This window comes from Ovis aries, chromosome 11 (genome assembly GCF_016772045.2).
Source record: "Ovis aries strain OAR_USU_Benz2616 breed Rambouillet chromosome 11, ARS-UI_Ramb_v3.0, whole genome shotgun sequence".
NCBI classification, from domain to species: domain Eukaryota; kingdom Metazoa; phylum Chordata; class Mammalia; order Artiodactyla; family Bovidae; genus Ovis; species Ovis aries.
The window spans coordinates 12,010,753-12,033,386 of NC_056064.1; the positions used below are offsets into that span (position 1 = coordinate 12,010,753).

General features: G+C 39.5%; 1 protein-coding gene across 2 annotated transcripts in view; it reads right to left on the reverse strand.

Annotated features, from left to right (window-relative positions):
• Window positions 1-250: 250 nt before the first annotated feature.
• Window positions 251-22,634, reverse strand: part of PPM1D (protein phosphatase, Mg2+/Mn2+ dependent 1D) — a 59,811-nt gene continuing 37,427 nt past the window's right edge. For both annotated transcript variants that reach the window (XM_042255352.2, XM_042255351.2), the window contains exons 4-6: window positions 13,818-14,008; window positions 6,276-6,518; window positions 251-2,018 (exon numbers count right to left, since the gene is read on the reverse strand). In XM_042255352.2, the coding sequence (XP_042111286.1) occupies window positions 1,461-2,018; window positions 6,276-6,518; window positions 13,818-14,008 (992 nt within the window). In that variant the 3' untranslated portion in view covers window positions 251-1,460. The remainder of the gene's footprint in view (window positions 2,019-6,275; window positions 6,519-13,817; window positions 14,009-22,634) is intronic.

Below are 22,634 nucleotides of genomic sequence, written 5' to 3' on the forward strand. Positions count from 1 at the left end.
CAAACAAACAAACAAAAAACTAGCCAAAATTAATGTTTCACCTGCAGCACTTGTTCTCAGTTAATCCTCTTACCGACAGCTGGCATGCTTCCAAGTGCACAGCTCCTAGCATACTGTTGGTGCATGGTCAATGCTGAATGCATGAATTAACTCTTCAATGTCTCATTTAGAGCCCTATTCTAAAGTCATACATTTTTAAAAGTTCTCTTTGTAAAGCAACTCATCACACCAAAACAACATACTCTTAGTATTTCAGTATTAGTTCCTTTTAGTTTTTTCAAATAATACAGTTTTATTCACTTTCAATTGCTACATAATATTTCATCAAATTCTTACAAACCATAACTTATAAACCATAACTGACCTAATCATATTCTTCTTGTTGTATATTTAGCCTGAGTTGATGTACTCTGCATTAAAATTAGAGTGCAAAAATGAACATTACATACATTTTAAGTTGTTACTCTAAAGCTTGATCATGGCATAACACAAAGTTAATATATATCATTAAAACAAACCAATAACAATAATTCAGCAACATCAGTAACAGTTCACTGATTTATTAGATGAACAAACATATCCATATAATCAATGAAAACTGTACGATATATAAAATAATTTAAGAAATGTTGGGAATTAGCAGCACCATCCATTATTGAAATAGCAAGAAAAACTTCACATATTTTATGCAAACACGAGAAGAGGATATAACCACTTTAAGACTTATTAATGCCACTGAATGTCTGGGATGATTGAAAAGGGCATCTCTTTAGGCAAACATACCTCCTTCTACTTCAAAGATCTGGTGAGCAAATCTGATGGTTGATGTTTTAGAAAAAATGCTACTGAATGAAATAAGAGATACTGCATAGTATTTTAATTAGGACAAGGAGACTAACACCCAGCTACTTTCGCATGGCTCAACACTTCGGCTTCTATGAAAAATTTAGTTCTGGATTATGAAATTAGAAATAAAAAATAATTTAAAAAAGACACTAGCTGTCTCTAAGAAACATTAAGTGAGACACAGGTCACTATGAAAATACATCACTTTTCCAGTTTGCTTAATAATTTACTTTAAAAAGTTGTGTAGTTTTCATCACAAGTGACATACAAATTTCTTAATAAGCATTTTTAAAAGTTTTAATGTATTTCTAAAATCTAATAGATTTTTTTTTTTAAACCTTTAGCCCTGTTGTTACATTTACTGTGTATCAGAGTAAGAGACTGAGTTTGTGTGAAGGATACAAATTTACACACATTTTACAGCAACTTACACCCTAACATCTACAAAATTCACATTTATAATACAAGCAAGTACAAGGCCAGGCTAAAATTGTTGAATTCCAAAAAGTCAAACTCATACTATTTTTATTTTGTCCCCTTAAAAAAAGTTCAACTTCGGCACCAAATTCAAAAAAGCCCTCTTAAGAAGTTTGGAAAAAATTTCCAAACATATTTCAGCAAACACAAACAGTTTTTCTGTGCTGGTGAAGTAAAGGATTCCCAATTTTCTTCTGGCCCCTGAGTCTGCGTCGCATGGTAAGTTTAACAGAGTTCTTGCGCTGGGAGGTTGTGGGGAGGCTTGCAGGCTGAGCACCACTGCTACGACTTAAACCATTCCGTCTGTGCTTCTTCATAAGAGGGCCAGAGTTGGATTCTTCTAATGTCCTTTTGAAGTTTGCCGGAGGGGTTCTTTCAACTTCTTGGGCTTTCATTTGACCTGGGCTCGGTATCTTCACATTTTTTTGGTCCATGATGGTGTTTGTTGAATTGGTAGGCCCCAGGCCAACAGACAGGCTATTATTCAAAGAATCATGTATCCTTAAAGTCAGGGCTTTAGTGCAATTTTCTTCTAGTGGCTCTGGATCTTTTGAGGATATGACTGCAGCCTGGACATTCCCTCGAGCTATCTCAGGTGGGACTTCTAAATAATTCTCTGAGAAGGCATTACTACGAATAAGGGCAGGTATATGGTCCTTGGAGTTCAGCCTTGGCCATGGGTCCTCCTCCAGGGGCTGAAAAACAAGAAGGTAAGACCAAGTGAGAAATAATTTATCCTAGAATTCAGCTTAACCATTGGGGAAATGAAAGGGTTTCATTAGAATAAATGACAAAATTGTTTACTTGGGGGGTTTATTTCCTACTTTCTATATTTAATTTCTGAATATTTAGTAGTGTGGAAAAAGTAAAGTGCGACACTAAAGCAATTCTGTCACAATGGAAATTCAGACTGTCGCTTTGTATCCATCTCCTGAACACTAGATGCTGTTCTGGGATTTGAGAAAATAGGATATATGGGAATGTGCTAAGTATGGCTAGGGCAACTTGCAAAGATACAAACAAAAATCATATGCAATTTTCAGGTGTTGTTTCTTAAAAGCTTCACAAGGAGGCACAGCTGTGCACTACTTTAGGTGCAGTGCACCAAAGCTAAATGTCGGAATATCCTCCCATCTCCAGACAAGAACATTCTTCCTATCAAATAAAAATCCTCCACTATTTTAATATTTTATAAAATCACTATTTCAATAACTTTCTCAAGGACAAATTTTAAGCATAAATACTTCCTCTTCCCCAAATGTGTGTATCATTTTCCTCAATCTTTCCTCTTTCAATCAAATCAAATTTATTAAAATATTTTCCGAAAATAAGTAAATCCTTTTGTATTTAGAATGGTAAATAAAGATATATTATTAGTCACCTTCTGATTTAAAATTCTCTAGGAATAAACACCTTTTGAAAAAGTACTTTATAAAAAAGCATATTTGTAAAAGTAATGTTTCCTTTAATGTTTCTAGAATTAAGAAGAAAAAGGGAAACTGCAGGAATCTAAAAGCATTTCAACTTAACCATAAGCATGAACATGCTTTACTAAGAAAAATAAACCGACTTTAGGTCCACTGGAGGCTAGAGATGAGAAACTCTGAAGTTCCTAACGTAGTACTGCCCCAAATAGAATACTGCTATGCTTTTTAGAATGCTTTTATTTATTTATTTGGCTGTGCTATGTCTTAGTTGCAGCATGCAGAATGGTTGCAATATGCAAACTCTTAGCTGCAGCATGTGGGATTTAGTTTCCTGACCAGGGATTGAACCCAGGTTCCCTGCATTGGGAACCTGAAGTCTTAGCCACTGGACCATCAGGAAAGACCCTTAAGCAAAAAAAAACCTAAGTATATTTCTTTCTTTCTGGGGTCACTGGTTCATTTATTTATTTTACATTGCATGGTTTATGGAAAGCCCAATTCTTATCTGTTTTAACACTGACTAGATGTTGGGCAGCAATCTTATTTTGAAGTACTGATGTTGAGAATGGATAACAGAACAGTCTCTATTCTCGAACATTCACATGTGGCTTTCAGCAATATCAACGACAACCTGTCTGTAAATTTATCCCCTCTGCATTAGGTTGATTCCAGTGCCTACCCTGATCACAAGCATATACTGACTGATCACAGAAAACTATACCTCACCATACGTAATTGTTGACTAAAGGTTCATCTTGCTTTAATATAAAAAAGGATTTGCAACAAGACCAGGCAGCAGATAAATTCTGTAGACAGAAGATTTCCTACTACCAAACAAGCACATTACTAATTTAGGGACAAGGAAAAAAGATACTAATCAGGCCACTTATAGGAAAAGAACATAACTGCTTTAGCTTGTACAACGAGGTTTAGACATTAGATGGAATTTCTTTACAAAAGAAAAACAATGGGATGATTTTAGAGTTAACACAGTTTGTTGTAATTTCTGTTGTGCTGTGTTCTTTTAAACTCACAAACTATTATTCTGATACCACAGGTGCACTGACTTTTCTTCCCCTACTTATTCTTTAACTTTTCCATTTCCTTCTCTTCTTATTGGCATTCTATGGGAATATACCGCATCTGTTTGCGCAGCCAACCGCTTAGACTTCTGAGACTCATTTCAGATTAATTACCACCTGTATGCTAAGCCTTCTTACATGTTCATAAAACACATGATATTGAGAGGTTACATCCTAAAAATTCACACTTGCAAAGATCACACTTCAGAGATCCACTTTGAGAGCTCCATATATTTACAATCCAACAGTAAACAGCTAATTACAAATTGTGCCTAGAATGCAACTGAAACTAAGTGCTAATCCTCTGAAAGAACTCTCTTCCTCATTCCTCCTTCCTAGAGCTCTTGGCTTACTTAAAAAACAGCTAAAATTAGTTTTGCCCTAAAGAAAGATGGAGAAAGAAAGGTGTGCCATAGTAATATATCACTTAAACAGAAGTATTTCTACTATTTTTGTCCCAAAACAAAGATTTGAGTACTGATTTAGCTGACAATTCAAACAGAAGTTGACATGTCTGTAGAAGTCTTAAAAACCATTCAAAATCAACCAAAATGTCATTATATTTATCTAGATGCTACTAAACACAGGATTATTATTATAACAATGAAATAAATCAGAGATACTCATGAGTAGCCATGGTTAACTAAGATAAAAGAAACAAAACAAAACACAATCTCTTGAGCAGAAATCTGTCTTTATTTACTTGTTAGGCCAGAGCCTACAATAGTGATTATTCTGAATGGCTCTAAATATTTTTTCATATTTAGGTGTGGCTAAATGGTTAACAAATAACCATGCCTACACAGAAGTTAGTCCATACATAAATCTCCTAATCTTTACTTTAGTATAATTATTAGATCATTATTTTTCAGAATTTTAAAATATGTTTTGAAGGGCTTCTCTGGTGGTCTAGTGGTTAAGAACTGCCTGCCAATGCAGGGGACAGGGTTCCATCAAGGGTCTGGTAAGATCCCACATGCTGCAAGGCAACCAAGTCCACGAGCCAAAACTACTGACGCCCACGTGCCTAGAGCCCGCGCTCTGCAACAAGAGAAGCCACCACGGTGAGCAGCCCGCGCACTGCAACAAAGAGCAGCAGCAGCTCCTGCTCACTGCAACTAGAGACAGCCTGCACAGCAGCAAAGACCCAGGATGGTCAAGAGCAAGTCCTTACACAGTGCTTTAAAACTTATTCCTGCAATTTTACTAATGCCAATCCACAGATTAACATTAAGAATGTCCTATTACAGTATCTTCTCTCCCCTCATTCTTACCTCCATCCTGTGGCACCTCTATACTACCTACAATTCAGTTACAAATACAAACAGTTTGGGGAACACAAAAGTAATGAATACTTTCAAATACAGAAACTGGTGAATTCTGAAATGAACATAAGCTCCTTCACAACACTCAAAAGAGAATGAAGAGACTTTAAAAGTCCTTGACTTTTTAAAAGTCTCACCCTGTATTATTATTCAAGAGTTTTCAAAGAAAGTTTCCACAAGAAATTCTTTTAGGAAAATAAGCATAAAATATTAATTTGTCAATTTCTAAATGAAGAGTCCATGTAAGGAAAATTAAGTTACCGTATATATGTGAAGTAAAAGATAGGAAAGCAATAATGGAAAACTTCCAAGTACTCTATACAGGATCACAATACCCAAAATTACATAAATACTTTGTACTATGCAGCTTTGATCATCTTAAAAAACTGTCTCAATACATGACATAAAATCCCACTGTGTTTCCCATTTTAATGGTCATTCTTCTGAAAGCACATTCTCAGAAGGCCAGGTGTATCACAGCAGTTATCAATATTACTAATTATTAGCAGAAGATTGGAAAAAAGCAGGAAAAAATTGGGATGAAATCAGAAAAAGGGGAAATACTACAGCATGTAAACTTATTTCTGAGCACATCTTAAATTCATTCAATATTAATATGGGTAAGTAACAGGAATGATGTTTCTAATTCATGTTAATAGGCTGATATCCTAAGGTCCAGTTCAGCCTTGATTCTGTATCTTATTCAAACTGCTTAATATCTCGGTCTTATTATCTATAAAATGGAATTAATTATCTGCACTATTTAGCTTCCAGGGTTATGAGGTTCAAATGAAATACTACATATGAAAGTCCATCACAAGCTTTTAATTTAAATCTTACAAACGTGCATAATATTAGAAAGGAATCAGTATGTTCCAAATATTAACAGTCGTCAGGGGCCTCATCTAGCCACTGTCTATCAGGTGCTCTACGGAGATCCAGCATGCACTTTAGTACCTCTGGGTGCTAAATAAGAAGCACTAACTAAGAGGTACTGATAAGAAGTTACGTAACAAAATCCAAAATCCTATTTTATAAAGAATCTGAAAACTGTTTTCATGTAATACTAATCAGAGAAATTCCATCTATTACAACTTAAATACTAGAGAACCGTATACCTTGACTGGTGGTGTGGAACACGGAGAAGGAGTCATCACACAGGTTTCTTGACTGTTATAGGAAGGGCTATCAGTCAGGTTCAGATAGAGCTCATCGTCACTGGTGAAATTTCCCTGACTGTCCACTCCCGGAGAGATGCAGATTACTATGGCACTAGTGTTATCTGCTCGAAGCATTCGCTGCCTCCAGCGGCCTAGCGCTCGATTCACAAGCATTTTGGCACAAGATTGTCCATGCTCACCCTGTATTTAAAACAACAAAAAAAGAGGATAACTCAGACTCCATTACCACTATGGTTGTATCAAATTAATACAGATTAATAATGTTCAACAAGGCCTACATAAATAATTAAAATTTCAAACCTTACCCACAATCCCTATAACTATGTTAAGACAGGATTGCTCTAAATTAAAAAACAAATCACTAAAACAAAGCCTTATCCCGTGGTTAGATTTCATCTGTATTTTTATCTTTTGGGGAGCAAGAAACTTGGTCTTCACTGTAACCTTACTTAAAAAAAGTTATACAGAAATTATCTAAAAGGGGGAAGTAAACATCAAGATATTACAGATAAACAACTATAGGCCAATAAAAATTAATTTTAAGAAGTATTACAATAAATAATTCACAAATGAAATAATCATACATGAAAAAAAAAATACACACACACACAGCAAAGGACCAATTTCCTCCTAAAATAAGAGATTCTGCAAATCAAAGACAACCCCAACATAAAAAAAGTGAAAGGACATGAACAAACTTCAGAGACAAACACAAATGGTTCTTAGCTATATATATATATCTGTATCTATATACTGTTGCTGTTCAGTTGCTCAGACATGTCCAACCCTGTGCGACCCCATGGACTGCAGCACACCAAGCTTTCATGTCCTTCACTGTCTCCTGGAGTTTGCTCAAACTCACGTCCATTGAGTTGATGATGCCAACCAACTACCTCATCTTCTGTCAGTCCCTTGTCTTCTTGCCCTCAATCTTTCGCAGCATCGGGGTCTTTTCCAATGAGCCGGCTCTTTGCATCAGGTAGCCGAGAACTTCAGCTTCAGCATCAAAGTCCTTCCAGTGAATACTGAGCATTGATTTCTTTAGGATTGACTGGTTTGATCTCCTTGCTGTCCAAGGGACTCTCCAGAGTCTTCTCCAGCACCACAGCTGGAAAACATTTATTCTTTGGCACTCAGTCTTCTTCATGGTCCAACACTCACATCCATACGTGACTACTGAAAACCCATAGCTTTGATTGTATGAACCTTTCTTGTCAAAGTGATGTCTCTGCTTTTTAATACACTGTCTAGGTTTGTCATAACTTTTCTTCCAAGGAGCAAGTAACTTAATTTCATGGCTGCAGTCACAGTCTGCAGTGATTTTGGAGCCCAAGAAAATAAAATCTGTCACTGTTTCCAGTTTTTCCCCATTTATTTGTCAGAAAGCGGTACAACCAGATGCCACGATCTCAGTATCTTGAATGCTGAGTTTTAAGCCACCTTTTCCTCTCCTCTTTTCACCTTCACCAAGAAGCTCTTTAGTTCCTCTTCACTTTCTACCATTAGGGTGAAAGCATATCTGAGGTTATTGGTATTTCTCCTGGCAATCTTAATTCCAGCTTGTGATTCATCCAGTCCAGCATTTCACATGATGTACTCTGCATATAAGTTAAATAAGCAGGGTGACAATATACAGCCTTGATGTACTCCATTTCCCAATTTTGAACCAGTCTGTTGTTCCATGTCCATTTCTAACTACTGCTTCTTGACCTGCATACAGGTTTCTCAGGAGGTAGGTGAAGTTGTCTGGTATTCCTATCTCTCTAGGAATTTTCCACTATTTGTTGTGATCCACCCAGTCAAAGGCTTATACATACATACATACATAAATGGTTAATGTCACTTATATGAAGAAAAAAGCAATACAAGTCATTATAGTATAGAGATCAAATATATACCAACAGTATGCCATCAAATTTGGAAAACTCAGCAGTGGCCACAGGACTGGAAAAGGTCAGTTTTCATTCCAATCCCTAAAAAAGGCAATGCCAAAGAATGCTCAAACTACCGCACAACTGCCCTCATCTCATATGCTAGTAAAGTAATGCTCAAAATTCTCCAAGCCAGGCTTCAGCAATACGTGAACCGTGAACTTCCTGATGTTCAAGCTGGTTTTAGAAAAGGCAGAGGAACCAGAGATAAAATTGCGAACATCTGCTGGATCATCGAAAAAGTAAGAGAGTTCCAGACTATGCCAAAGCCTTTGACTGTGTGGATCACAATAAACTGTGGAAAATTCTGAGAGATGGGCATACCAGACCACCTGACCTGCCTCTTGAGAAACCTATTTGCAGGTCAGGAAGCAACAGTTAGAACTGGACATGGAACAACAGACTGGTTCCAAATAGGAAAAGGAGTACGTCAAGGCTGTATATTGTCACCCTGCTTATTTAACTTCTATGCAGAGTTCATCATGAGAAACGCTGGGCTGGAGGAAGCACAAGCTGGAATCAAGATTGCCGGGAGAAATATCAATAACCTCAGATATGCAGATGACACCACCCTTATGGCAGAAAGTGAAGAAGAACTAAAGAGCCTCTTGATGAAAGTGAAAGAGGAGAGTGAAAAAGTTGGCTTAAAGCTCAACATTCAGAAAACGAAGATCATGGCATCGGGTCCCATCACTTCATGGCAGATAGATGGGAAACAGTGGAAACAGCGGATGACTTTGTCTGGGCTTCAAAATCACTGCAGATGGTGACTGCAGCCATGAAATTATAAGACGCTTACTCCTTGGAAGGAAAGTTAAGACCAATCTAGACAGCATATTAAAAAGCAGAGACGTTACTTTGCCAACAAAGGTCCATCTAGTCAAGGCTATGGTTTATTCCAGTGGTCATGTATGGATGTGAGAGTTGGACTATAAAGAAAGCTGAATGCTGAAGAATTGATGCTTTTGAACTGTGATGTTGGACAAGACTCTTGAGAGTCCTTTGGACTGCAAGGAGATCCAACCAGTCCATTCTGAAGGAGATCAGTCCTGGGTGTTCATTGGAAGGACTGATGCTAAAGCTGAAACTCCAATACTTTGGCCACCTGATGCGAAGAGCTGACTCATTTGAAAAGACCCTGATGCTGGCAAAGATTGAGAGTAGAAGAAGAGGACGACAGAGGATGAGATGGTTGGATGGCATCACTGACTCGATGGACATGGGTTTGGGTGGACTCTGGGAATTGGTGATGGACAGGGAGGCCTGGCGTGCTGCATTTCACAGGGTCGCAAATAGACACGACTGAGCAACTGAACTGAACTGACTGAACTGATATACCAAAAGAAACAGTGAAAAAGGAAAAAAACAAAGTAAACAATTTCGTTATACAAATAAATGTGGCTTAGAATAAGACTAATAGCATTATGTTGTTGTTTAGTTGCTAAATTGTGTCCAACTCTTTGCAACGGCATGGATGGTAGCCCGCCAGGCTCCTCTGCCCCATGGGATTTCCCAGGCAAGAATACTGGAGCGGATTGCTATTTCTCCTCCAGGGGATCTTCCTGACCCAGTGATCAAACCCCGCATCTCCTGCATTGGCAGGTGCATTGTCTACCACTGAGCCACCAGGGAAGCCCCCAAAGCATCATACAATGGATTTATAACTGTTAAGTTTCAAAGAACAGAAAAGAAAAAGGATGTGCTCCAGGAAAGAGTTTCATGTTTTAAAAGTACCTCTAGAAACAGCTGAATAATGAAAATGAGTAGAAATGTTTGAAAAAGAAATGTGCCACGAACTATAAGCTGAAAATAATTTTTACTTAATGTGATAAATAGATTGTGTTGCAAGATTAAATAGTAACATGCTGTAATGTATAGTATATAATAATATATAATGTACTACAGTACTATACATACTTTATTAAAATATATATAATACATATGTCATTTAACTGTCAGCTCTACCCCTAAAGTTTATATAGTCAAACTGAATAAAGAACTGGGTTTTTTTTTATTCTCTCCTTGGGAAACAGGTAATCATTTTTATTTGGGGTTGTCTGATCTTGGTCATATTACAGTATTCAATACATTAATGATGGCAAACTGCAAAAACTCATCTCAGCTGCTTTAGTATTAAGCCATCCTTGCATCCCTATGAAAAGCATCACGTGTAATGGTGTTTTAAAACATTGCTTGCCCCCCTTCTAATATGAAAAATACGTACGTCAATTGATGAAAGGCAGCATTAATGTGTAACTCATCGATCTATCACATCCCCAGTGTGCGCGCATGCTGCTCCACTCGCCAAACACCAGTGCCCTGAGAACTCGCTGAGGGGCTCTCCCTCTCACCTCTGTGTGCCTGTTTCACTCCCAGCAACGCTCCACAGAAAGGAAATCTGTATCAGCCATTTCTACTAAGTTACTTGCATTCTCCCTCAGCTCACTGATTCTGCTGACTTCAAAGTCGCTCAGTCATATCTGACTCTTTGCAACCCCAAGGACTATACAGTCCATGGAATTCTCTAGGTTAGAATACTGGAGTGGGTAGCCTTTCTGTTCTCCAGGAGATCTTCCCAACCCAGGGATCAAACCCAGGTCTCCCACATTGCAGGCGGATTCTTTACCAGTTGAGCCACCAGGGAAGCCCCTGTCGACTTGGGCCACTCCGTAATACCGTGTCCTTTTCTTCCACCACACTGTCTCACTAGGTGAATCACAAATTGCTGTGGCTTTACTTTACTCCTGTTAACACTGAAATTAGCATTTCCAGGCATTGCCTTTCAGTAACTGCCTACTGAAAATATCGATCTAGATGAACCAAAGGCACCTCCTATTCGACATGCCTACATATCATCCCTCCTCACAAAATGGTGTGTTTCTTCTTCATAACAGCTTCCAGCCATCACTAAGAAATTTGCGCGTCATACTCTGCCTTCTTAAAACCCAAGTTCTGTCAGTCCTATCACTTAATGTATTTCTTTTATGCTTGTGTGTGTGTAGCAGATATAGTCTTTTTGTTTTTCCATTGCTGCCTTAGATCAAGCTTGCACAAATTTTCATTTGGAACGTAACAGCAGCCTCCGTAGAAGAAGCCTAATAAACTCATTAAGAAAAATCAAATCAAAGACACTGGCAGTAAAAATCAACACGTAAAGAGAAATGAAGACAGATCTTATAAATATGACTCTATTCATCGAAATTCACTTTCTCGTGGGGATTCTTCACTAATCACTGCTGACACTCATTCTCTTTCATTGCCAACTTTGCTGGTTTAATTTTATTAAGGGGTCAAATGGTTTTCCTGCACATCCTAATAAATACAATCTTCACATCCATTGTCATCTACCCTCTATTTTATATTCCACTCTGTAATGAGGACGCTTTCTAAAATGCTTTTCAATGCTCTCCACTACCTGGTTACAAAGACCTAACTTCATAACAGACCACTCAAAACCTTTTTGCCTCTTGTTTTCCAATCACATCAAGTTACTCGTGAAACTTGAATGTACTGTAGTCTTGTCTCTTCGACTTTACACATTCTACTCCTTTGTCTGGAAAGCTTCACTCTCCTCCCTTGATTTCTTAACCTGGCAAATTCAACTCCACCTTTAAGACTTGCTCAAATACGAGTCTCACCCATGAAACTTCCTTATGCAATCTTCAAGTTTCCTATCCTCTCTCTCTCTGTCCTCAACACCTGTTCTAAATATTGTTCTATAGACGCTCTTTCAATACTCATTTAGGTGTTTATGAATAGGTTCCTCCAGCCCAATAAAACTGGCTTATGGCCTCATTATGCCACTGAAATGTTTCTTTTTCTCTCATCATTAAAGAATTATAAATCCAGAGACTTCCCTGGTAGTTCCAGTGGTTAAGAATCTGCCCTCCAATGCAAGGAACTGGGTTCAATCCCTGGTCAGGGAACTAAGATCCCACAAGACACGGGACAGCTAAGCCCATGCATCATGACTACTGAGCCTGCATGGCACAACTAGAGAGCCAGCATGCTGCAACTAAAATGCGACACAGCCAGAAAAGAAAAAGAATTATAAATCCAACAGACATGGGAATTCTCTGGTAGTTCAGTGGCCAGGACTGCATGCTGTCACTATCAAGGGTCCAGGTTCCCTGGCCAGGGAACTAAGATCCTGCAAGCGAGCACAGCCAAACAAAACAATATTTATTTTATTTAAGCTTTCTTTTACATCTAACATCACCGACCAAATGCATCATGCTGGACCCGAGTGTGTAGAACTGAATTAGTGGTGAAGAATCTGCCTGCCAATGCAGGAGATGCCAGAGATGCAGCTTCAATCCCTGGGGCAGGAAGATCCCCTGGAGTAGGAAACGGCAACCCACTCCAGGATACTTGCCTGGGAAATTCCACAAGAGGCTCCTGGCAGGTTACAGTCCGTGGGGTCACAAAGAGTTGGACATGACTGAGCATGCACGCATGCACCTGCCATTAAAACAACTCCCAGTCAAATGGCACTGACAGCTATCTACACGTCCTAGTTGCAATGATATGGCAAACGCTGAGCAAGGGCCATAGTCTATTCACCTCTGCATCCTACGTACCTAGTGCCTAACACGGCAGCGGAGGGAATACATGCAGGCAATTTAACACAAGTTCTTTTATGCTGTCTCCTTATCTAGCTTCACTGATCCTCTCATGTTAGGAAAAGATCATCTTTTCCAAGGAGCCACTGACTCCAGTTACTTCCATGTGCTTTGGACCTTCATCTCTTATTTCTCTTACTCTGTCAACCTTTCTTGGAAAGACTTTAAAACTGTTTTCAAGATCCTGTCTTTTCCTAACAATGGCAATTCCCTTGTCTTGCTGAACACTCACTACATCTATTTCCTAGGCTCACAAAGTATTCTTTCGTCATCACTCCAACCTGCCAGCTAATGTTCCAATCACTTCAACTGAAACTCTGCATCCTTGAAGATCACTAATACTAGAAGATTCTAACTGTAAAACCCAATACCCTGTTTACATCCATCTGCCTCTACTTCTTTGTAGAATTTGACATTGCTGGCTACTGCTCCAAAAACATTCTCTTTCCTTGCTTTCAATAACATCACACTTTCCCAAATCTTCCTTTGTCATTGCTCAGAATGAAGAGATCAATTTTCAAGCAAGCCATGAAGGAAAGAAAAGAGTTTTCTCACTGATGGCTGTTTCCAAGGTTTATAGGTATATAAAGTATAGGTATAGGTAACAGCAGTACAGGTAACAGAGTTACCACATGACCCAGCAATTCCATTCCCAGGTCGATGTGAGAGAACCAAGAACATGTCCACACAGAACTTGTCCACAAATGTTAATAGCAGCGGCATTCAAAATAGCCAAAAAGTGGAAACTGTTCAAGGATCGATTATTCCCCTAATGAGCTGCAGAAATCTATACTTTACTTTCTTCTCCAGCCAGGGCAAATGCAAAGACCTACTCCACAGGTACACGCTTAGTTCACATTCAAGACTCCTGACGAAAGCACCAGAACAATGCGTAGGTGATCATACTGAATTGAGTTACTTCTCACCATCAAGTATTTTTTCTCCTCTTGGTCCTGGCACATTGAGATGGCGTCTTGAGGTGGGATCATATTCCAAAGTCCATCACTTCCCAAGATAATATACTTGTGCTTCTGGGGGTCAAGAGTGTGGACGCTTGTGTCTGGTTCAGGTGACACCACAAACTCGCCACTGAAGAAATCATAGCTCCACAAATCACCTGGGGAGCAGGAGGCAGAAAAAGCCAGAAGCATTATTTCCAAGAGAGTAGTATCCTATCAACAGATTAAAGAAGAAAATTTACATGTTCATCTCAAAAGATGCAGAATAGCATTTGATAACATTCGAAATCCATTCATGATTTTAAAAACGAAAAATCCTTAGCAAACCAGAAATTTTTAAAGTTAACTCTCTTATTAACCTGATAAAAGCATGTCTTCTATCACCACTTTTCTTCCAGTTCTATACGAAGGACCCTTCTCAACACAGTAAGAAAATAAAAATATATCATTTACATGTATTAGAAAGGAGAAAATAAAACTATCATTACTTGCAGATAAGTTTATTTCTACATAGGAAATCAAAAAGAAATTAGATAAATTATCAGAACAGGAACACTTAGCAAGGTTGCTAAATACTCAATAAATAAAAGTCAGCAGCATCTCTATATAACAGCAAGAAACAGAAAATAGACACAGAGAAATAAATTCTAATCAAGGATAGGAAGATCATGAAGATGTTAAGTCTTCCAAAAATAACGTCAGTGTAATTCCGACTAAAATCCCAAAAGGATTCTTGTAGAATTTGACGAACTGACTCAAAAATGTATAGGAAGGACTACTGTGCAGCGCGGGAGCTCTGCTCACCATTCTGTAATGACTATACGGGAAAAGGGCCCAAAAAGAGTGGCCAGAGGTGCCAATGTACGTATCGCGGATTCATTTTGCTGTATCGCAGACACTAACATGACATTGCAAATCAACCATATTTCAATTAAAAATTGTTAAATACATAGAAAAGTAGGGAAAAAAATAAAATGTATAGGGAAGAGCAAATGGCCAAGATTAACTAAGATAACTGTGAAGAAAAGATAAAATGGGGGGAACTTGCTCTCTAAGTAGGAGTTCTAGTGGCTAACCGAAAACCTGTTAATCCCCTAGGCCAATAAAATTTGATGTAACCCCCTACATCAAGTCGGTAAGGATGAGTGCCAGTCACTTGGAAGAAAATTGCAGAGATAAAAATGAGCATTTTTATGCTTTTAACCTATCTTTGGACGCTAAAAAGTTTTAACCAGTCTTTGGAGATCAATAGTTCACCCTTTCAGTGAACCAGTAAAATAAGATTCTTACATAGTTATCCTCTCCTTGATTAGCTCCACATAAAACAACGCCTAAAACTTCTGCCTTTCAGAACGACTGGATGAACACCTCAGAATGTTCAACATAAAAAAACTTTTAGTTGAATCAGCTCATCAACAAGATCAATAAAACAGAAATAGAAAGAAAATTTATAGAAACCATCCATCCTTTTGTGATGCACAAGATAACCAAGTAGGACAATATAAACTCTTTGCTCCCTGAAACAGGAAGGAAGGGACAAAGAGAGGAAAACAAATTTCTGCCTCTTTTGTTTGTTGTGATAGTCTTTGGGGAAAGACCTTAAATTAAGAGCAAAAAGTTTTCAGACAAGAGGATAAGTTGCGTTTGCCGCTGCTAAGCAGGTCTGACTTTTGCTAAATAAGACGAAATTCTCTGTCCTCTCATTATTCAAACTTCACCATACTTTCCCATCAGAAATACTGGCCATTTCAACTATGCTCAGAGCAGAAGGAAAGAATAGCTCGAAGCAATTACCCTAATATAAAATAGCAACTCACTGCTAAACCAGCCTCTTGAAAGGGGTAATTCATTCTTCAGAGTAACAAAAGAGAACACATATGACCACTAAAAGCTAGTTATAATCCAGGCCAGCTCACAAAGAAACATTCATCTCTTTATACCAGTAAAAGAAAAATCCCTCACTGAAACTATAAAAATGAACATGGATGGAAAAACAGTTAAGATAAATATTAAAGTAGCAATTACAGGGTTTATACGTGATGTTAAAAGCCTTCAAAAGTAGTTTTTCCCCCAATATTTGGAATTAATATTGCCATTCCAAGCAAGAACTTAGATTTACATACAGCAGAATCCCTAATATGTCTAAAATTAAAATCTACGTTAAAAAAAAAGAAATTCCAACTTTCAATCTAATGCAAACTATATGACCTTGAAGAAGGGTCACAATTTCTCATATGTAAACTAACAATAATATCTTTATAAATTGGAAAATATTTTTAAATAAGTTATTTCACATAACACAAAAACCAAAAGATACAAAAATCTCTGTTCTGACTCATGTGCTTTCTGGTTTTCCACTGAGGGAGTAACTGTTGTCCTCATGTATTCTTCTAGAGATGTCTATATATATATATTTATATATATACATACAAGTATATATGTATACTCCTTCTACAAAATCATTCTCTCAAGCTTGCAACTCCCAAATCACTAGTCCCGAATATGCTGTTCATCTCTTTTCTTTCCCACTAAACCTCAATACATTTCCAGAAGAAACATACATTTCTTTTAACTTAAATTTCTAAAACTGTTTCTTTTATTAATTTTTTTGTTTTTGGCGATACCATGCAGCATGAGAAAAGGGCTTCCCTGGTGGCTCAGCTGGTGAAGAATCTGCCTGCCAAAGCAGGAGACATGGGTTTGATCCCTGGGTCAAGAAGATCCCCTGGAGAAGGAAATGGCAATCCACTCCAGTATTCTTGCCTGCGAAATCCCAGGCACAGAGGAGCCTGGCATCACCAAAGAGCGACTAGACAACAACTTGGCATGTGGGATCTCAGTTTCCTCACCAGGGATCAAACCTGTGGCCCCTACAATGGAACCAAGAAGTCCTAACCACTGGGTCACCAGGGAAGTCCCAAACTCTGGGTTTTGAATAGGACTACATATCAATAACCTCAGACACGCAGATGATACCACCCTTATGGCAGAAAGTGAAGAACTAAAGAGCCTCTTGATGAAAGTGAAAGAAAGTGAAAAGTGAAAGTGAAGTCGCTCAGTCGTGTCCGACTCTTTGCGACCCATGGACTGTAGCCCACCAAGCTCCTCCGTCCATGGGATTCTCCAGGCAAGAATACTGGAGTGGGTTACTTGGCCTGAAGCTCAACGTTCAGAAAACTAAGATCATGGCATCTGGTCCCATCATTTCATGGCAAATAGATGGGGAAACAGTGGAAACAGTGACTGACTTTATTTTTCTGGGCTCCAAAATCACTGCAGATGATGACTGCAGCCATGAAATCAAAAGACGCTTACTCCTTGGAAGGAAAGTTATGACCAACTTAGACAGCATATTCAAAAGCAGAGACATTATTTTGCTAACAAAGGTCCATCTAGTCAAGGCTATGGTTTTCCAGTGGTCATGTATGGATGCAAGAGTTGGACTATAAAGAAAGCTGAGCGCTGAAGAAATGAATTCTTTTGAACTGTGGTATTGGGAGAAGACTCTTGAGAATTCCTTGGACTGCAAGGAAATCCAACCAGTCCATCCTAAAAGAGATCAGTCCTGGGTGTTCACTGGAAGGACTGATGTTGAAGCTGAAACTCCAATACTTTGGCCATCTAATGCAAAGAGCTGACTCATCTGAAAAGACCCTGGTGCTGGGAAAGACTGAGGGCAGGAGGAGAAGGGGGCGACAGAGGATGAGATGGTTGAATGGCATGACCGACTCAATGGACATGAGTTTGGGTGGACTCCGGAAGTTGGTGATGGACAGGGAGGCCTGGTGTGCTGCAGTTCATGGGGTCCCAAAGAGTCGGACACGACTGAGCAACTGAACTGAACAACAAACCTATAGATCAATTCGGATAGAAGTGTCATCTTAACAATATTGTATTTCTCAACCTGACAATATGGTGTATTTCTTCTTTAATCTGAGCATAAGGATATTTCTTCTATAGAACCACAGTCAGAAAATGTCATGCTGATCCAGAATTGTGTAATCTTCAATTTAAAAATCTTCAAATTTTTCCAATCATCTCAATAATGCCTCTCTTTTTTGGCCACACTGCATGTCCTGCCTGACAAAGGATCAACCCCTGGTCCCCTCAGTAAAAGTGCTGAGTCCTAACCACTGGATCACCAGGGAATTTTGCAATAATTCTTTTTTTTTTTTTTTTTAAGAAACATTTATGGCTGTGTTGGGTCTCTGTCGCTGCTTTCTCTAGTTGCAGCAAGCAGGGCCTTCTCACTGCAGTGGCTTCTCATGTTGCAGAACATGGGCTCCAGGGCTCTCGGGCCTCAGTGGCTGCAGCATGGGACCTCAGCAGTTGTGGTACGCAGGCTTAGTTGCTCCCCGGCATGTGGGATCTTCCCAGACCGGGGATTGAGCCTGGGTCCCATGCATTGGCAGGCAGATTCTGAACCATGGGACCACCAGGAAAGTCCAACAACCCTTTTTTTTAAATGTCCAGGATCCACTCAAGAATTATTCATTGCATTTAGTTGGCATATTTTTAGTTGTTTTTAACCCAGAACAACTCTCTAGGTTTTGTGATTTTTGTCATTCATGACACTGATAGACGACTGTCAAGTCTCCAGGCCAGCTGTTCTGCAGAATGATCCTTGATTTAGGGTTTTGCTTTCTGTTTGCTTCTTTGTGTTCTGCAAGATATAAAGGCTTGTGTTCAGCTTAAATTTGGTTTTGGCCAGAATGCTACATCTTTCTCAGCTAGGAGGTACACTGTCAGTCTGAGCCATTGGCAATGCCGAGTTTGATCATTCAGTTAAACTGCTGTCCACCAGCACTGTCAAGGTATCCCCAAGTAATCTGAAGGGTGATGGTTTGAGACTGTGAAATATCCTGTTCCTTACCAAAAAATGCCAGGTGTTAGCATCCATTAATGATTCTTGCACGAATCACATGTTATTGTGATGGTTGTAAACTGAAGACAGAACACTAACCTTTACTAGTCGTCTTTCCCCACCTATGTATTTTTGGCCGCACTGGGTCGTTGCTGCACTCAAGCTTTCTCTAGCTGTGGCCTCTAGTTGCAGTGCCCGGGCTTCTCATTGTGGTGGCTTCTCTTGTTGTGGAGCAGAGCCTCTAGAGCCTGGGCTCAGGAGTCGTGGCACACAGGCTTAGATGCTCCGCAACATGCTGAATCTTCCTGGACCAGGGATTGGACCTGTGTCCCCTGCACTGGCAGGTGGATTCTTAACCACGGGACCACCAGGGAGGCCCCTAATTATCTTGTGTAAAGAAAAGCTTTCCATTCTTCTACTTCTTTATAATCTTTTTGTTTCAGTATGGACTTAGGGAGTCTCCTGCACTTCAGGTAGACTCTTTACACTGAGCCACCAGAGAAGTCTTCTACATGGCTTTCAGTTCGGGTCAGTCGTTCAGTCGTGTCTGACTCTTTGCGACCCCATGGACTGCAGCACGCCAGGCTTCCCTGTCCATCATCAACTCCTGAAGCTTACTCAAACGCACGTCCATCGAGTCGGTGATGCCATCCAACCATCGCATCCTCTGTCTCCCCCTTCTCCTCCTGCCTTCAATCTTTTCCAGCATCAGGGTCTTTTCCAATGAGTCAGCTCGTCGCAGCAGGTGGCCAAAGTATTGGAGTTTCAGCTTCATCATCAGTCCTTCCAATGAATATTCAGGACTGATTTCCTTTAGGATGGACTGGTTAGATCTCCTTGAAGTCCAAGGGTCCTTCAAGAGTCTTCTCCAACTCCACTTCTGCGCTCAGCTTTCTTTATAGTCCAACTCTCACATCCATACATGACTACTAGAAAAACCATAGCTTTGACTAGACAGACTTTTGTTGGCAAAGTAATGTCTCTGCTTTTTAATACGCTGCCTAGGTTGGTCATAGCTTTTTTTCCAAGAAGCAAGCATGTTTTAATTTTATGGCTGCAGTGACCATCTGCAGTGATTTTAGAGCCCCCCAAAATAAAGTCTCTCACTGTTTCCATTATTTCCCATGGCTTTACCTGAGACCAAATGAGTAGGAATCAGAATTGAGCTAAGTGTTTTTATCATTGGTCTAGGGTTTGTACACCATTAAATGGGCACAGAATGTTCTTCCTCTACATACTGAAGGGAGGGATACATCATGGCAGATGCTGCTGGTTGCCTGTTCAATGGCCATTTCCCTTTTGCTCTCACTAGGGACACTGGAATGATACCAGATGAGAACAAGGCCTTTCTTCTGGGGTTCAGTGTGTTCTCTGCTCACTCCTGAGACACACTGTGGCCAGCAGGGTGCAGGACACCTAGTAGCCCTTATCCCTAGGGAATTTCAGCATCACCTCCTCACACTCACTCCTTGAGTGGCTTCCCACGAAGAGGTTCTCAGCAACTTTTGTCTCACCTAATCCATCCTCAAAACTCAACCAAAATCATCTCTTTAAAACACAGATTTAAGGCAGATGGTGGTGGTGGCTGCACAACAATTTAAATGTACTTAGGTCCGTCTAGTCAAGGCTATAGTTTTCCAGTGGTCATGTATGGATGCAAGAGTTGGACGGTGAAGAAAGCTGAGTGCTGAAGAATTGATGCTTTTGAACTGTGGTGCTGGAGAAGACTCTTGAGAGTCCCTTGGACTGAAAGGAGATCCAACCAGTCCATTCTAAAGGATATCAGCCCTGGGTGTTCTTTTGGAAGGAATGATGCTAAAGCTGAAACTCCAGTACTTTGGGCACCTCATGCGAAGAGTTGACTCACTGGAAAAAACTCTAATGCTGGGAGAGATTGAGGGAAGGAGGAAAAGGGGACAACAGAGGATGAGATGGCTGGATGGCATCACTGACTCGATGGACGTGAGTTTGAGTGAACTCTGGAAGTTGGTGATGGACAGGGAGGCCTGGCGTGCTGCAATTCATGGGGTCCCAAAGAGTCGGACATGACTGAGCAACTGAACTGAACTGAATATACTCCAACTGAACTGAATTCTTAAAATGATTAAAATGGTAGATTTTGTTATAGGTCTTTTGCCATAATTCACACACACACACACCCTAGTTGCTTCCCTAATTCTGCAATAGTTTACTCTTACGTAACTCCTAACCACAGCCTAGGAAAATGCAGTCTTTTCTCACTTGATCAACGCCTCTTACTCTCATACCTATCTATGTTCCACACACCCTACTCAGAGCCCCTTATGTCCGCCAGGCCTCCTCCTATCACAGAGCTGTTCACAAATGCAGTTCTTATGCCAAGAACACATTTCCTTCCCCTATTAGCTTTTGTAATTCTTCAAAGCTCAGTTCAAACATCACTTCAGTGGCTTTCCAGTTAGGTAAAATACTCCTATTTAAAGTTCTCTTTAACAGACATACAAATACTTAAGAGCTGTCATTTCTTACTTCTTTTTGTGATCACTTGATGAACGCCTGTCCCCTTCTCTAAACCATAAGCTTCCTTGAGGGCAAAGACCTGTGTTTGGCACTATCGTTTTTCAGTTGCTAAGTCAGGTCTGACTCTTTGCAACCCCATGGACTGCAGCACACCAGGCTCCCCTGTCCTTCACAATCTTCTACAGTTTTCTCAAACTCATGTCCATTGAGTCGGTGACACTATCCAACCATCTCATCCTCTGTTGCCCCCTTCTACTCCTGTCCTCAGTCTTTCCCAGCATCAGGGTGTCTGCACTCAAATATCTGTACAATGAATCAATGATTTATAAGACTCACATGCAATTCCATCAGGGAGACACTAGGAGGCACCTTTGCTACATCTGCCCTCAAGTAATTTTGATCATCAACAGTACAAATTTTGATAAGCAAACTTCTCTCCCAAAAAGCTAGAAGAAAAATGACTATTAACCATAAGAATGGTGCTAAATACCATAATTTAATTTTACTACGGGCCAGTAAGAATTACCACGCAACAAGTTAAACTTTAACAAAGCATTTCTTTTAGCTTAAATATTCAAATCTAAAGGATATTATCTTTTTAATGCTGTATACCTTAAACTTAATATATAGTACTATATGTCAGTTAAATCTCAATGAAGGTATCTGAGGTGAAAATATGGGATAGAAAAATAAAATCAAGAGAAAAATCAGAACTGATGTTTTTCATTACTGAAACAATATCATCTCTCCCATACGTCTTTTTATACGAAAAGATCCATTTATCTCCATACATTTGTTTACAAAATTATGTTAATGCAGTTGCCACAGGACATTACTGTAACAATTGTATTTTATCTCCTACATGGTGTTTTGCACTGGTTGAGTGGATCTTTCCCATAAACTGTGATTATTTCTTCCCTTTTTAAAACAACAGTAGCAAACCCTCTCCTGGGTTTTGACTCCAGCTAGAGCCCCATCTCTCCTTCCCAAATTCCTAGGAAGAGTGTCTAAAACTTGTTATATCAAAATTTCCTCTTCTCGCTCTTTCTTGAACCAACCCCAGTCACAACTGTGGTCTCACTATCCAACCAAAAGCCACTTTGTCAAGGTCACCAATGACTTTCACATCACCTCTCAGATCTTTGCTTTACCTGAGCTTTCAACACTATTTAAATACCTTTTTTTTTTAATTGAGGTGTAACTGACATATATAAGGAAATACTCACCTTCTTGAAATACTTTATTCTCTTAGTTTTTAGGACACCCTCCCGAACTATCTTCTATTTTACTTGTGGCTCTTTCTGTCTTGTCTTACCCCGTTCCTCCATTCATGCCCCTACCTCTTAACAGAGTATCTCAGGGCTCAGTCACTGGACCTTTCCATTTCTTCCCCTCCCCTTTTCTACCTACACTCAATCCCT